Source organism: Trichomycterus rosablanca, chromosome 3, assembly GCF_030014385.1.
Source record: "Trichomycterus rosablanca isolate fTriRos1 chromosome 3, fTriRos1.hap1, whole genome shotgun sequence".
Classification (NCBI taxonomy): Eukaryota; Metazoa; Chordata; class Actinopteri; order Siluriformes; family Trichomycteridae; genus Trichomycterus; species Trichomycterus rosablanca.
The window spans coordinates 26260469-26276916 of record NC_085990.1 but is presented as its reverse complement, the minus strand read 5'-3'; the positions used below and the strand labels follow the sequence as shown (position 1 = coordinate 26276916).

General features: G+C 40.6%; 1 protein-coding gene across 7 annotated transcripts in view; it reads right to left on the bottom strand.

Moving 5' to 3' along the window:
- Window positions 1–16448, bottom strand: part of kmt2ca (lysine (K)-specific methyltransferase 2Ca) — a 249644-nt gene that overhangs the window by 123760 nt on the left and 109436 nt on the right. For all 7 annotated transcript variants that reach the window (XM_062991111.1, XM_062991113.1, XM_062991116.1 and 4 more), the window contains exons 8-10: window positions 11138–11300; window positions 10867–11044; window positions 7405–7519 (exon numbers count right to left, since the gene is read on the bottom strand). In XM_062991111.1, coding sequence (XP_062847181.1) covers window positions 7405–7519; window positions 10867–11044; window positions 11138–11300 — 456 coding nt within the window. The remainder of the gene's footprint in view (window positions 1–7404; window positions 7520–10866; window positions 11045–11137; window positions 11301–16448) is intronic.

The following is a 16448-nucleotide window of genomic DNA, read 5'->3' as shown; positions in this document are numbered from 1 at the left end:
TATTATGATATGCCATTAAAGGTAGAGGTTTCAAGCTGCACCATACTGCCCAATAGAAACATTTTAGTTTGTGAAAGGGGTGTGGTCAGGCATTTTAGTTTAGCTGATCTTGAACTTTGAGAGCTTGGTCTTTTACCTTTCTGAAATGATTTAGGAAGAGTAACTGACTACTAAATTCAGTGACTACACTGTTTTACTATTGGTGCTACATTTCTGTGACTCCTTTAGGCTGTATTCACATGAAACCACTTTTGAACAGACTATGTAATAGTTTCCCATGGAGTGAGGTGGAGAATTACTGCTGTTGTGTTACGCACCATGAAGATTTGCTGCCTTGATGCTCAGATTGTACTGCTTTCTGCAACATGCCAAGTTCAATCTAATCGAATCTAATTCAAAGCACCACCAATGGGACAAATTGTTTTACATTACATAGCTGGAAGTAAAACTGATTCTCACTGTTTCACAAAACTTTTGTGTTCCACTTTAAATTAGAAGCATGGCAGTATGGGAAAAATATGTTATTGTGAGTTGTTGATTTGTAAGACTGGGTTTGTATTTTATATAGCAATCCCATGTTTCCTAATCCTGGAATCACTTGTTGCTGCTCTGTAATAAGATTTAATGCACCCTCTGATTGTAGCAATAAAGTTTCATGAAGCAATTTCCTTTTTTTATCTTCTCATGTCTCCAAATGATGAAGCTGCTGGAACTGAAACACATTTCAAACCAAACTGCATGTAAATAAACTGTCAGTACTGTCAGTTTTGTGGATTGTTTTTAAGATCACCACTTACACAGCCAGCAGAAAACCGTTTTGCTACAAATCATGTAAAGGCATTACACATGATTCATCAGTTTAAGACACTGCCAGGGGCAATTTTGTATTTCTATTTCACTTAACTTAAATGTCTTTGGACAGTGGAAGGAAACCGGAGCTCCCCACACAGACACTGGGAGAACATGCAAACTGCACACACAAAGTACCCAGACCACTCCACCTGGGAATCGAACCCAGAACCTTCTCGCTGTGAGGCTACCTACTGATACCCACCAATGCGGTTCCGGTTCCCGAATTAGATTTTGAACCGGTTCCGTGTGGTAAAAGTGACCCGGACAATGATAGTGACACTGACATGGTGGTGGTGTGTTAGTGTGTGTTGTGCTGGTATGAGTGGATAAGACACAGCAGTGCTGCTGGAGTTTTTAAACACCTCACTGTCACTGCTGGACTGAGAATAGTCCACCAACCAAAAATATATCCAGCCACAGCGCTCTGTGGGCAGCGTCCTGTGACCACTGATGAAGGTCTAGCAGATGACCAACTCAAACAGCATCAATAGATGAGTGATCGTCTCTGACTTTACATCTACAAGGTGGATCAACTAGGTATGAGTGTGTAATAGAGTGGACGGTGAGTGGGCACAGTGCTGCTGTGTCTGATCCACTCATACCAGCACAACACACACTAACACACCACCACCATGTCAGTGTCACTGCAGTGCTGAGAATGATCCACCACCTAAATAATACCTGCTCTGTGGTGGTCCTCTGGGGGTCCTGACCATTGAAGAACCGGGTCCTAGGCCAGTGATAGCTCAGTGGTTAAAGTACTGCACTAGTAAACAGAAGGTTGCCGGTTCAAGCCCCGCCACCACCAAGTTGCCACTGTTGGGTCCCTGAGCAAGGCCCTTAACCCTCAATTGCTCATCGTGTTCCACTCACTGTGTAAGTCGCTTTGGATAAAAGCGTCTGCTAAATGCTGAAAATGTAAATGGGTGAAAGCAGGTTAAAAAAGCATGCAGAGAAACAGATGGACTACAGTCAGTAATTGTAGAACTACAAAGTGCTTCTATATGGTAAGTGGAGCTGATAAAATTCACAGTGAGTGTAGAAACAAGGAGGTGTTATGGCTGATCAGTGTATGTATTGTATTTTAGAGTGGGTTTGATGGTTATTTCACACAAATGCATCTTCTTGACGTGGAACACTTTAGTGATGTTTTACGGCAGCGCTCAAGTCGAGCGCTGAGCAAATCGGCTATTTGCGCCGAGGGTCACGTTGAGAGCGAAGCGCAAAACGCTTCTCACGTGAATGCACTAAAGAAAACAACAATGGCGACAAACAACAACAACTTCTTATCACCAATAGTTGAGCGATGCTTTTCGCATAAAAATAAACATCTGTAACAGCAGCACAACTGCTCGCAGGTAATCTACATGTTCCGCCATCATGTTATTACTCTTTACTTTCGTTGCGCAATGCCCACCGTTGATGACGCGTGCTTGGTTCCCTAAAACTGGTGGAAATGCGGGTCGGTTCTCTAAAAAAACACCAAAGTTCGAAGAAACCCGAACAGAACCGGTTGAAGAACCAGAGTTCTTCTGGTGGAAACCCACTGAGCCTTTGTGCCGTCTTCCTGTTCAAAGGTGTTAAAGGTTTGGCACACTGGAAGTTTACAAACATAAAAACATTTTTAGTATCTAATTCAGGAGCTCAAATGAATAGTGCTACACTTCACTATTGGGAAATCAGTAGTAAAGAAACACCCCGTAAAATTAAATGAATAAGAATTTTTTACCTACAAAATCCCGACTGAGAGAAAGAAAAAGCACTGGCTGCCAGCTCAGACTTCGTGACTCCTTGTTTTCCTCATGTTCTAAATTCAGACGGGCATGTGGGGGTCTGAGAGCTAAATAGCCATAAAACTCAATTTGGTTTGGCAGCACTGGATGTGATTTTTCTCCTTGCAATGACAAAGAGGAAAATCATTACAGGAAGAGAAGTTTGACAGCTGCTAATCAATGCCTGGAATCAGAACAGTCTGACCAGCACTGGGGTTTATCCATCCAAATCGCTTAGATCACTTCATTTTCTGCAACCAGTACCAGACTTAAACGGAACAGAACAGACAAAAAAATTGTTCTTATTCTCTCCAGATCATAAACACATTGGGTATTCTATTACAAACCTATGGGTGTTAATATGAATACTGTCCTTTCTCAGACAGATTGAGCAGAGAGTCTGTAACATTGCACTTACCCATTAATACACTATACGGCCAAACGTTAGTGGACACCTGACTATGAGCTTTTTGGAAATCCCATTTTAAAGCAATGAAGATGAATATTTCAGCAGCTTGCAGACAAGCTGGGTCCCAACAGTAGCAACTTGGCAGTAGTTGGGCTTAAAGCATAATATTAAGTTCCCAAAGGCTGGTCTTGCTATGTCTTGCTAACAGACTTTTGCAACTGACTCTCGGTGTTTTCAAAAGACAACTAAAGACCTTCCCTAACACTTAAGTGCTTGCACTGTGTTCAGTAATATCTTTATTTAATTTTCATGCTTTATTGCCAATTTATCCTGGTGTCACAGTGGGTCAATCCACTGCAAGATCTCTTTGTGATTGTGAATAAGAACATCTGCTAAATGCTGTAAACACAACCAAACAAAGATAAGAAAGACCCATACTGAACATCTTGAGATGGCAAAGAGCAATGTGAGAATCATGTTCTTTGAGTTTTACCCGTGCCTTCAACACAATCCAGCCCCTCCTGTTAAACAACAAGTTAAGTGCAGCTCAGACAGACCATGCCCTGGATTACTGACTACCTCAGTCAAACCCCAGTATGTGAGACTACAAAACTGTGTCTCAGAGCAGACTGTGAGAAGCACTGGGGCTCCTTTCTCCTACATTTTTACACCTCTAATTTCAGGTATTTGTTTTACATGTCATTTACAAACGTTCTAAGATTACACCTCTTTTGTGAGAAGTATTAGTGAGGGGAAAGAGAAGGAATACAGGAACCTGGTGAGCAACTTAACAGACTAGTACCAGCACAACTATCACCAACTTAACAGCAGAAAAGCAATGAAGCTGATGGTAGATTACTGGAAGAAGACCTCTTTTCCAGCTCCAGTAACCACCCAGAATTAGAATATCAAGGTGAACAATGCCATAAGGAAGCCTGGCTCTGAATCGGGGGTGAAACTAGAACTAGTGGAGATGGAGACATACTTTCCCACACTTTAAGAACAGCTACAGTGTGTGTGTGTGTATGTCTGTGTACACCCAGTGGTCAATCTGACACAACTCTCTGTCGAGAGAGGAGAACCTTCCAGAAGGACAACCATTTCTGCAGCACTGCATGGTAAAGTGGTCAAACGGAAGGCACTCCTTAGTAAAAGGCACATGACAGCCTGTCTGGAGTTTGCCAAAAGGCACCTAAAGGACTCTCAGACAAGATTGAGAAACAAGATTCTCTGGTCTGATGAAACAAAGATTGAACTCCTTGTCCTGAATGCCAAGCATCACGTTTGGAGTAAACCAGGCACCGCTCATCACCTAGCCAATACTAATCATACAGTGAAGCATGGTGGTGAAAGCATCATGATGTGGGGATGTTTTTCAGCAGCAGGAACTGGGAGACTGGTAAGGGTCGAGAGAAAGAGCTCCAGAGCAAAGGTTCATCTTCCAACAGGACAACGACCTGAAGCACACAGCCAAGATACAGTGGGGTCAAAAAGTATTTAGTCAGCCACTGATTGTGCCGGTTCTCCTACTTAGAAAGATGAGAGAGGTCTGTAATTTTCATCATAGGTACACTTCAACTATGAGAGACAAAATGAGAAAAAAAATCCAGGAAATCACATTGTAGGATTTTTTAAGAATTTATTTGTAAATGATGGTGGAAAATAAGTATTTGGTCAATAACAAAAGTTCAACTCAATACTTTGTAACATAACCTTTGTTGGCAATGACAGAGGTCAAACGTTTCCTGTAAGTCTTCACCAGGTTTGCACACACTGTAGCTGGTATTTTGGCCCATTCCTCCATGCAGATCTCCTCTAGAGCAGTGATGTTTTGGGGCTGATGCTGGGCAACACGGACTCCACAAATTTTCTATGGGGTTGAGGTCTGGAGACTGGCTAGGCCACTCCAGGACCTTGAAATGCTTTTTACGGAGCCACTCCTTCGTTGCCCGAGCGGTGTGTTTGGGATCATTGTCATGCTGGAAGACCCAGCCACGTTCCATCTTCAATGCTCTCACTGATGGAGGGAGGTTTTGGCTTAAAATCTCATGATACATGGCCCCGTTCATTCTTCCCTAAACACGGATCAGTCGTCCTGTCCCCTTTGCAGAAAAACAGCCCCAAAGCATGATGTTTCCACCCCCATGCTTCACAGTAGGTATTATGTTCTTGGGTTCTTCTTCTTCCTCCAAACACGACGAGTTGAGTTTTTACCAAAAAGTTCAATTTTGGTTTCATCTGACCACATGATATTCTCCCAATCCTCTTCTGGATCATCCATATGCTCTCTGGCAAACATCAGACGGGCCTGGACATGTACTGGCTTAAGCAGGGGGACATGCCTGGCACTGCAGGATTTGAGTCCCTCTCGGCGTAGTGTGTTACTGGTGGTCCCTTTGTTACTTTGGTCCCAGCTCTCTGCAGGTCATTCATCAGGTCCCTCCGTGTAGTTCTGGGATTTGTGCTCACCGTTCTCATGATTATTTTGACCCCACGGGATCAAGGGAGATTATCAATGGTCTTGTATGTCTTCCATTTTCTTACAATTGCTCCCACAGTTGATTTATTCACACCAACCTGCTTGCCTATTGTAGATTCACTCTTCCCAGCCTGGTGCAGGTCTACAATTTTCTTCCTGGTGTCCTTCGACAGCTCTTTGGTCTTGGCCATGGTTGAGTTTGGAGTCTGACTGTTTGAGGCTGTGGACAGGAGTCTTTTATACAGATAACGAGGTCAAACAGGTGCCATTAATACAGGTAACGACTGGAGGACAGAAGAGCTTCTTAAAGAAGAAGTTACAGGTCTGTGAGAGCCAGAAATCTTGCTTGTTTGTGGGTGACCAAATACTTATTTTCCACCATAATTTACAAATAAATTCTTTAAAAATCCTACAATGTGATTTCCTGGATTTTTTTTCTCATTTTGTCTCTCATAGTTGAAGTGAACCTATGATGAAGATTACAGACCTCTCTCATCTTTCTAAGTAGGAGAACTTGCACAATCAGTGGCTGACTAAATACTTTTTGGCCCCACTGTAACAAGGGAGTGGCTTCGGGACAACTCTGTCATTGTCCTTGAGTGGCCCAACCAGAGCCCAGACTTGAACCTGATTGAACATCTCTGGAGAGATCTGAAAATGGCTGTGCATTGACGCTCCCCATCCAACCTGATGGAGCTTGAGAGGTTCTGCAAAGAAGAATGGGAGAAACTGCCCAAAAACAGGTGTGCCAAGCTTGTAGCATCATACTCAAAAAGACTTGAGGCTGTAATTGCTGCCAAAGGTGCTTCAACAAAGTATTGAGCAAAGGCTGTTAATACTTATGTACATGTTATATGTTTGTGTTTTATTTTTAATACATAATTTGTCATCATGGGGTACTGTGTGTAGAACTTGAAGGGAAAAATGAATTTAGGAATAAGGCTGTAACATAACGTGGAAAAAGTGTTGTGAATACTTTCTGGATGCACTGTAAGAACTGTGACTTCCATTCGAGTAATAGCAGAAACCTGGCTCCCCTTATAGAGACCAAAATATGTGTGGTCTAAGACATATATAATTAATTTTATTGCATATTATTCCATCTATTTCATTCATATCAAGCTGGAATTCTGCTGGAACACTAATTTACAATCTTTCTTCCATATAGATTTTACAACAGCTTTCTGAGCCACTGAAACAATACATCAACGTCTACTCACAATCTACAATTCTTCATGACTGAAAAGGAATGTATTCTCAGCTGCAAAAGGACCAGCAGTATGTGAACCCACACTTCTTCACACTTCACTATGCATACTGCAACAGAAGACCTCCCTGGGGTACACTCCAGCTTTCAAACTTCCACAGCATGCATTGCATATCCATATCTACATTCCTCAGTATGTGTCCTCCATGCATGCCTCTCAGTGCACTCCATAAATGCACCAGCAGCGCACTCCATACTCATCCCTGAAGCACACTCTATATACGCATCATCAGCATACTTTAAGCCATGTGCAGTTTCTCCACACTAAACAACTCGAGCCATGTGTTCATACGACTATTAGCATTGTGTGGGGCAAAAACGTCTAAATACTTTTGGCAACATCCTGACTTTTTTCTGTTTTCTCCTCCTCTTTTCCCATATGCACTTTAGCTGGAATTCTATTTCCAAGCAGCGGCTAAAAGGCCATATTACCAAAGCCACGAGAGGACAGTGGGAATGTGGAGGAGCCTGCCAGCTTGCTCACGTAAGTCAGGTTAACAATGCTTATCCAGCAAGCTTAAGTGCTTGGCGCTTGCTCTTTCTTCTCTCCCACATTCAGCACACAGACATACATCATCTGGTACAATTCCCTCCCAGCAAAAACAAACTTCAGCAAGCTCCTTACCTTACATCTCCAGCCGTTGGTGGGGATGGAGTCTATAACAGGCTGAAGGCAGAAGGTGTGATAGCCTTTATCACACATGTCACATACCAGCATCTTGCTGTCCTCCCCGGGGTTTCTGAAAATCAAACGACAACAAAAATTAGTGACATACCAGCTCAGAGCACTCTAAAACACTCTAGAGGGGGAGAAACTGACAAAACAAAGACAGGCATCACACGGAGAAGCACAATCTGTGCTAAATCACAATCAATTATTGCCTCTAATAATGGCACATGCTGGCATTTTACTGTGTAGCTAATTGAATTAGCTGCTGAGTTCTACCTAGAGACTGCCATCTGCAGGCTCCACGTGATGGCTTCATTAAACTCAGACAACGTTCTCCAGCCAATGCAGAATTGGATTTGAAGCTCATTAAGCCTAACATGATTCTTTAAAGTCGACACATGTGAAATTGCACTTTGACATTTGAGTTTCTCGATGTGTTTTGGTTAAAAATTGAACATCTGTCCAGTTCATTCAAAACAAGTCTGGAGACTATGCTGACCACTCAATAATTTAAAGAATGATAAACACTTTATTTCACTGCTTTAAAACTGCTCAAAGCTGTTAATCGATGACTTTGATAAAGACTTCCAAACTGCCTACCTTATGATGTTATAGGTTATTCAAAAGTGAACTGCCTAATAGGGATGCTAATTTTGCCAGATTATTGCAAAATGTAAAACACACCATACTGAATTAATGTAAACAGTGTAACATAGTGAAAGTAGCAGTAATGTAGAACAGTAAGACAATCATAAACACAGTGAGCAGAACCAGTTCAGCTTCCAAAATGTAGATATTATACAAAGACGGTAGAGAACAGTTCATTCCAAGCACTTACTAAACATGCTAATCATAATACACAGATGAGGCATAACATTATGACCACCTTCCTAATATTGTGTTGGTCCCCCTTTTGTTGCCAAAACAGCCCTGCAACTGTGATGCACTAAGTATTTTGATACCCTTCAATCAGAACCAGCATTAACTTCTTCAGCAATTTGAGCTACAGTAGCTCGTCTGTTGGATCGGACCAGACAGACCAGCCTTCGCTCCCCACGTGCATCAATGAGCCTTGGCCGCCAATGACCCTGTCGCCGGTTTAACACTGTTCCTTCCTTGGACCAATTTTGATAGATACTGACCACTGCAAACAGGGAACACCCCACAAGAGCTGCAGTTTTGGGGATGCTCTGATCCAGTCGTCTAGCCGTCACAATTTGGCCCTCGTCAAACTCGCTCAGATCCTTACACTTGCCCATTTTTCCTGCTTCTAACACATCAACTTTAAGGATGAAATGTTCACTTGCTGCCTAATATATCCCACCCACTAACAGGTGCCGTGATGAAGAGATCATCAGTGTTATTCACTTCACCTGTCAGTGCTCATAACGGCAGCTGCTGAATGTAACTAATAAAGTAACTTGTAATCTAACTTAGTTACTTTTAAAATCAAGTAATCAATAAAGTAACTAAGTTACTTTTAAAATCAAGTAATCAATAAAGTAACTAAGTTACTTTTTAAAGGTAACTATGCCATCACTGATTATGAATACGAATCCTTTATTGTCATTGCAAGTGTACAAGTACAATGTGCAATGACAATAAAGGATTCGTATTCATAATCAGTGATGGCATAGTTACCTTTAAAAAGTAACTTAGTTACTTTATTGATTACTTGATTTTAAAAGTAACTTAGTTACTTTATTGATTACTTGATTTTAAAAGTAACTAAGTTAGATTACAAGTTACTTTATTAGTTACATTCAGCAGCTGCCGTAATGCAACTGAAGCTGCGTAGGCGATTGAAGCAGAATAAGAAACAAAAAAGACGCGGAAAACGGAGTCCTCTGTTCACAAGTGTAAGTAAGATAAATAAAATAAAATTTTTAAAGGCAAATAAATAACAAAAAGACGATAAATATCCAAAATTTTGGTGAGTGGGGTTTGTAATGAGTCTGTAACTATGGTGATATTACGTCATCACGTCCCCATGTGTAGTACGTAGCGGTGTTGTGTGCATACTGCACACTTCTGTACTGAAAGTATGTACTTCTTTACCGGCCGAGTAGTGCATACTTCCTCCAATCTAGTGCATACTCTGTAAGTATGCGATTCCGGACGCAGCTCGTGACTTAATTGTCGCATAGGCCAGACGTCACTCCCCGAGACGCAAAAATAGTAACGCACAGTAACTTGGATAAGTAACTTTAATCTGATTACTGGATTGGAAATAGTAACTCGTTAGATTACTTGTTACTGAAAAATGTGGTCAGATTAGTGCGTTACTGAAATCAGTGGTCATAATGTTATGCCTAGTCGGTGTAAATAGAGATGCAGTGGCTGTATTAAAGTGGTTCCTGACAATATTAGTGTGCCTATTATAAGATGATCATAATTCTACCTTTATATACTGGAGCATGATGCATTTTTAAACACATTTAGAAATGGTGTTTCTCTAAAAGAAACACATGCACACTGAGGTTTAGTTTCAAATCAGCATTCTGAGCTCTCACATTAGCTCTGCTTTTAATTCAAATCCAATACTAGCTGTTGAGAATGAACCACAGCTGTAGCCTAGTGGTTAAGGTACTGGACCAGTGATCAGAGGGTCGCTGGTTCAAGCCCCACCACTGCCAGGTTGCTGCTGTTGGGCCCTTGAGCAAGGTCCTTAACCCCCAACTGCTCAGACTGTATACTGTAACTGTAATGTAAGTCGCTTTGAATAAGGCGTCTGCTAAATGCTGAAAATTTAAATGTAATGTAAAATGATAGCTGTAATCTAACAGTGGACTCAATTTTTTTTTTTACTGGTAAATAAGCTTTAAATAGATTTTAATTCACCTATCAGTTGTTCACCTCTCCATATGTAATATTTGAAACCGGACTGCACACTTGTACATCAATGACATTTGGCAGATATCTAATCTGATGTGATACTGCAAGCAAATGAGAATTAAGAGCCTTGCTCTTGAGCTCAAGAGTGACAACTTGGTAGTTTTGGGGCTTAAGCCAGCAACCAATTACTGATCTAGTACCTAGTACTGCAACCACTGAGCCACCACTGCCCTTGGAAATATAGATTCCAACTGAGAAAAAAACCATGAGCATAAATAAGGTTTAGGTGAGACACTAATTTGAGGAAAAGACCTGTTCACAATCCATGTTCTAGTCACCATGCCTGAGGTATTTAACAAAATCAAACTTGTTTAGCCATGTCTTTAAGGACCTAAGTTTGTGTACAGGGGCACAGTCATGCTAGAAAAAAGGTCCTTCCCCAAACTGTGCTACAACGTTGGAAGCATACGCTTGTACTTAATACTAGTCATACTTTTGACCTGACCGCCAAACTGGTCTCTCTCAATAAAGAGAAGATAGAGTTGAACTTCTACCACACTGCACCCAAGTATTAATACTCACCTGCACATCAGGCAGACCTTACACTCTGGGCACTGCCAGCCTGCCCTCTTTAATGGAGTGACAACGACATCCAGACATGCACCATGGTAGTGCTGACCGCACGTAGTGCAGAATAGCTGGTCGTGCAGATCACCTGGATTAGGATTATCACACAGCATACACTTCACCTCGTCTTTAACTGTAAGTCAAACAGAAATTTGAAATGGGTTAGACAAAAATAAAGGTTCATACAGTCAACACAGAGAAGTCGTGTGTGTAGGGAGTGACTCACATTTGGTGAGGGCCAGCTGGATATGGTCAGGACACAGCGTTGTGTATGTCTTGACGTCCTGAAAGGTGCCGGCGGCGGCAGCACATGGGTAATGGTAGGAGCGGCTACAGCCTTCCTCACAGCACTTAATGGAGGCTCCAAGGCGCTTACAATATGCACAGTACTACACACACACACACACACACACACACACACACACACACAGAGAGTTAGCCTAAATTGTGCAAATGATAACCCAAACTTTATACTTAGATGTGACAGTTCTTTTTTTTTTTCATAAAGTGTACGCTACTGGAACATACACCGATCAGCCATAACATTAAAACCACCTCCTTGTTTCTACACTCACTGTCCATTTTATCAGCTCCACTTACCATATAGAAGCACTTTGTAGTTCTACAATTACTGACTGTAGTCCATCTGTTTCTCTGCATGCTTTGTTAGCCCCCTCAATGGTCAGGACTCTCCCAGGACCACCACAGAGCAGGTATTATTTGGGTGGTGGATGATTCTCAGCACTGCAGTGACACTGACATGGTGGTGGTGTATTAGTGTGTGTTGTGCTGGTATGAGTGGATAATGGTAGAGCAGCGCTGATGGAGTTTTTAAACACCTCACTGTTACTGCTGGACTGAGAATGGTCCACCAACCAAAAATATCCAGCCAACAGGTCTAAATGATGATGATGATGATAGCTGGGATTTATTGCCACGTCAGCACGATTACGGCTATATACTGGCATGTCAAGTGTCTGGTTCATATAATGGTGACGATGTTTTTAAAGGGCGGGGTGCGGCTTGGTACAAGCCACATTTCCTTTATTACATAAGGTGTACTAGTTCGATGTGTGTTAAGTAATTATGTATTTTCCCTGGTGAGGTCTTATCGAAGAGATCTTTGATATTGTCTGCACGGAAGTGTTGCTGTCTTTGTGGCTGCAGGGTAGGGCATTCAATCAGTATGTGTTTAATTGTCAGGGTCTCGTTGCAGTTTTGACAGGTAGGGGGTTCATCTCCTGTAAGTAGGTGTTTGTGCGCCAACAGGTCTAGAAGATGACCAACTCAAACAGCAGCAATAGATGAGCGATCGTCTCTGACTTTACATCTACAAGGTGGACCAACTAGGTAGGAGTGTCTCATAGAGTGGACAGTGAATGGACACAGTATTTAAAAACTCCAGCAGTGCTGCTGGGTCTGATCCACTCATACCAGCACAACACACACTAACACATCACCACCATGTCAGTGTCACTGCAGTGCTGAGAATGATCCACCACCTAAATAATACCTGCTCTGTGGTGGTCCTGACCATTGAAGAACAATGGAGTGGAGCTGATAAAATGAACAGTGAGTTTAGAAACAAGGAGGTGGTTTTAATGTTATTGTTGATCAGTGTAAGTTATACTGTTTACAATCAAGAAAGCTTTACTTCATCACGGGTTGAGATGCTTTGATAGCAGAATTATGTACATGTTACAAAACAACAAGGACTTGAACCAACTATATCAATTTAACTAGAAAGTTAAATTCAGTGGAAAAGACACTCATGTTTGGAAGAGTTGAAGGTAAATGAGAAAGAGGACAGACAGCAACAACATTAATGGATACTAAAAGAGGAATAATTAACAAGCTACTAATAAGCCTGAAAAGTCAAACAGTAAACAGGATACTTCATCAAACAATATCCATATAGTCACCAGGAGTCAGAATCCACTTGACAGCACTTAACAAAGACTGGCTGGCTGTATGGATGAATAGGCAGCTAACTAGTTTGAGTTTTAGGGTGATTGACTGTATTAGACAGGTGTGAATCTAAAAGGAGACTGCCGACAGCCTGAATAAATAAATTCCTCCCCACGCTGGTCAAAGAGGTGAGATTTGCATTCCGGAGTCTCAATTTGCCTTAGTTTTTTTTTCTTTCAACTGCTTCTGTATACATATTAGGGGTCGACACAGCAATATGCACATCTGGTTGTGACAATATTTTATTAATGTGATTGAACATTTCCTTATTGGTTGGTGGTGTGGTTTGTTGCTGCCTCAAATTGCTGTAGGCCAGTGGTTCTCAAACTTTTTCTGTCACGCCCCCCTTTGGAAGATGAAAAATTTTCATGCCCCCCAATAAAATGCTGACAAAAATAGGTCAAGTTTAACTTTGTTGAAATAACTTCAAAGATCACGAATGTTCCTTTCACCTTTACTCCAGTCATTTCTGTTGTACTTTATCAAACCACTTTTTTAACATATCACTAAACTGCTCCTTCAATCAGTCTGCTATTTCAAATATAAAAAAATTAAATACATTTTGCAAACACTGCATAAAAGATAAAGTTGAATCTGTGCCAAAAACGTGATTTGTTCAGAAGAGTTCAGGTCTTATCGCTGTATTAGTGGCTGTTTTTCTTTTCATCCCTGTCAAATACCTCTGTATCCACATCCACATTTACCTTCTGTAAATCTAGACCAGGGGTGCCCACACTTTCATGGCTTGAGATCTACTGTTTCAGTCTACAGGTCATCACCATCTACTTTTTAAGGTTGCCCTCATCATTTTTCAAAAAAGCTTTGAAGCTTTTTAAATGCGCTTCAGTTCCTGTATTGATATTCAGCTTTACAGGGCAAGTGACTGAAAATTCACACTGACCTTATTCTGGTGATTTGCTCTGAATGGTATCAGTCAGGTTTATGTGGTCTGGACAGGAGCTGCTGATACTGATTCTCAAGCAGTTTTTCAGGTGTTCATCAGTAAGGGTGGACCAATATTTACACTTCATCATTTTCATGTGGGAAAAGGTCGATTCACACAAGTAGGTTGATCCGAAAAAGCTGTCAAATATTTGGCAGTCAAATGTGTGGAAGTTCCAAAATTGATGCTATCTAATTCTTTTATGGTTACAGAACCTTTTCATGTAGAGTTGTAGAAATTTAGTTTTAATTTTAAATTAATTTTCTATATTTGTAATTTAAGTGGCTTCTTTCACCTAAGTGCAGCGTTTCATATAAATGTCGGCTGGGCTGGGAACCTACATGAACAACAATGCCTGTTGTTCATACAGATGGGAGCCGGATAGGGACTCTCTCATTACTGATGAAATTACAACCTCTGCTGGCTGATTGATGGGGCCTGCACAGAGACGAGGGACAATGCGTTGATCAGGATGTGGCTGTCTGTACACAAAGCTGATCCGCAAATGAACTCGCCTCATGCAGGTGAAAAGATGCAGTCGGCTACTGCACACGTCAGAGAAGGCGTGTGAGTTTCGTTCTCCTTAATCAGAGCAGGAATTGCCATTAGTAGAGAGGAGGCATAATGCAATTGAGCAACTGAACGCACTAAATATATTTTGTAAGAAATAACCCTGAGAAATAACCTTGAACCCTCATGAAAATTAACTGCTTGGTAAAACTGTTTAACTATTTTTTTTTATTATTATTTTGAGGCTTAGCCATTACTTTTTTCCTTTCATAACCGGTGAAAACTGTTTTGAACTATGTTTTAGGAGCATTATACAGGAAGCCTTTAGGTTGTTGATTTCTTTATCACCCTATAAGCTACTGAAATCAAAACCAACAATTGTCATATTACAAAAGCAAGATCAGATTAATGAAACATCAGCTTTAACATGAGATAGAAGAAACAGTTTAACACTAAACATCAAGCAATTATCGCCCACGTCTGTGTCTTCCAGGTGCCAATGACAGCTATTGGCAGACACAGCTGACTAACCAAACATCAGGCTTCTGACAACATGTAGTCTGAAATAGCATGTCAGGTTTTTACAGTAGAGTCTACAAAGTCCAATTACAAACCACTATAAAACCTATTCCGAATGACTGGCACACTAATTAGCCAGCACACTTATATAGAAACAGAAAGTATTCACTGTACAAAACTAACAGAAAGCTCAGACTGAGGCTGAGGGCATCAAACAGACCTCTAATTCTATCAGACAGTAGGGGGGGAAAGCTATTGAACCATTCCAATCTGTGTGATCATATGGACAATAAATCATACAGACCAAAAGCCAAGAAAGGGCAAACTTGCTCCAATCTCTATAAATAAACAAGCTCAATTTGCTGAGGTTGTACTGCAACAAAAATGAAACAAATAAGTAAAGTCCTACAGTGGAGATTCCACAGACCAAGAGAACTTTTAATAGATTTTTTTTTTAATTGACAAAATGTTTACATAGACTTTAGGTGTTTGAAGGCTAAAATGTGGAAATAAAAACAGATACATCCTGGGAGTGAACCACCAAGAGATACCAATAAATAAAAAACAAGATAGCAAAACATTAATTAAAAAATTAAAAAATATACAAGAACAAATACAAAAATAGATAGCAAGAGGGTAACCAAAAGATACCAAAAAAGACGGCTGGCACTGATCCGATACTCGGTATCGGTCTGATATTGGCCCAAATCACTGGATTAGATATCGGAAGGAAACAATGTGTAATCCAATCTGATACTGTTAATGTAAATAACACTTAATGTAAATAAGGCCATTGTTTGTGTGAAAAGCAAAAAACACAGGGAGATACGTTCCAACAGAGTGTTGTAAAATAATTCAATGTTCAAACATTCAAGTGGGGTTTCACGAAAACGCTACTTTAATGTCACACACGCTCAGTGCAAACACAGAACAACATAGCACAGCCGGAGACTGTCATTTTTTAATCTCTTTCCTACACACTTGCTCCCTATACCCTAGCATTGTACACTTAACATTCTTAAAGGCCAGACAATATATATTACATTCACATTACATGACAAGTGTCATTTACTGCCACTCACACTTGATGACATCATTAACATGTGCCACTGATCTACAACTCATCTGCAAAAGCCTTTCAGAAATTAAAACACACTGATCTACTTAAACTTTTAGCTTTTAAAAAAAAATCATCTACTACTGCCACATCTAAAAACACTGTTTAAACACAATAAAAATCGCTTTATAAATAATAAATCGGACTTGGATAAATCGGTCTTGTCCCGGCTTAGAGATCTCTCACATCCTGAACAATTAATCAATTAGTGTTATGAAATAAAACAAACTACACCGTTTCCCGTTTTTCTCTTCAAAATCCAGCAGGGTTTTTAAAATAAGCACGCTTTGGTTTTTAATAATCTAAAAACATGACAGAACTTTAATGGAAAAAACTCAACTCTGCATCAATTCTAATTGGTCCATCACGTTTGATTGACATCCACATCTTCCAATTGTAGACACTTTTGTTAAACAAGCCAAAAATAGTGCTAAATGTTCTGTGTGTAAAAGTTAAAATAAAAACATTTTTGCATAAGTG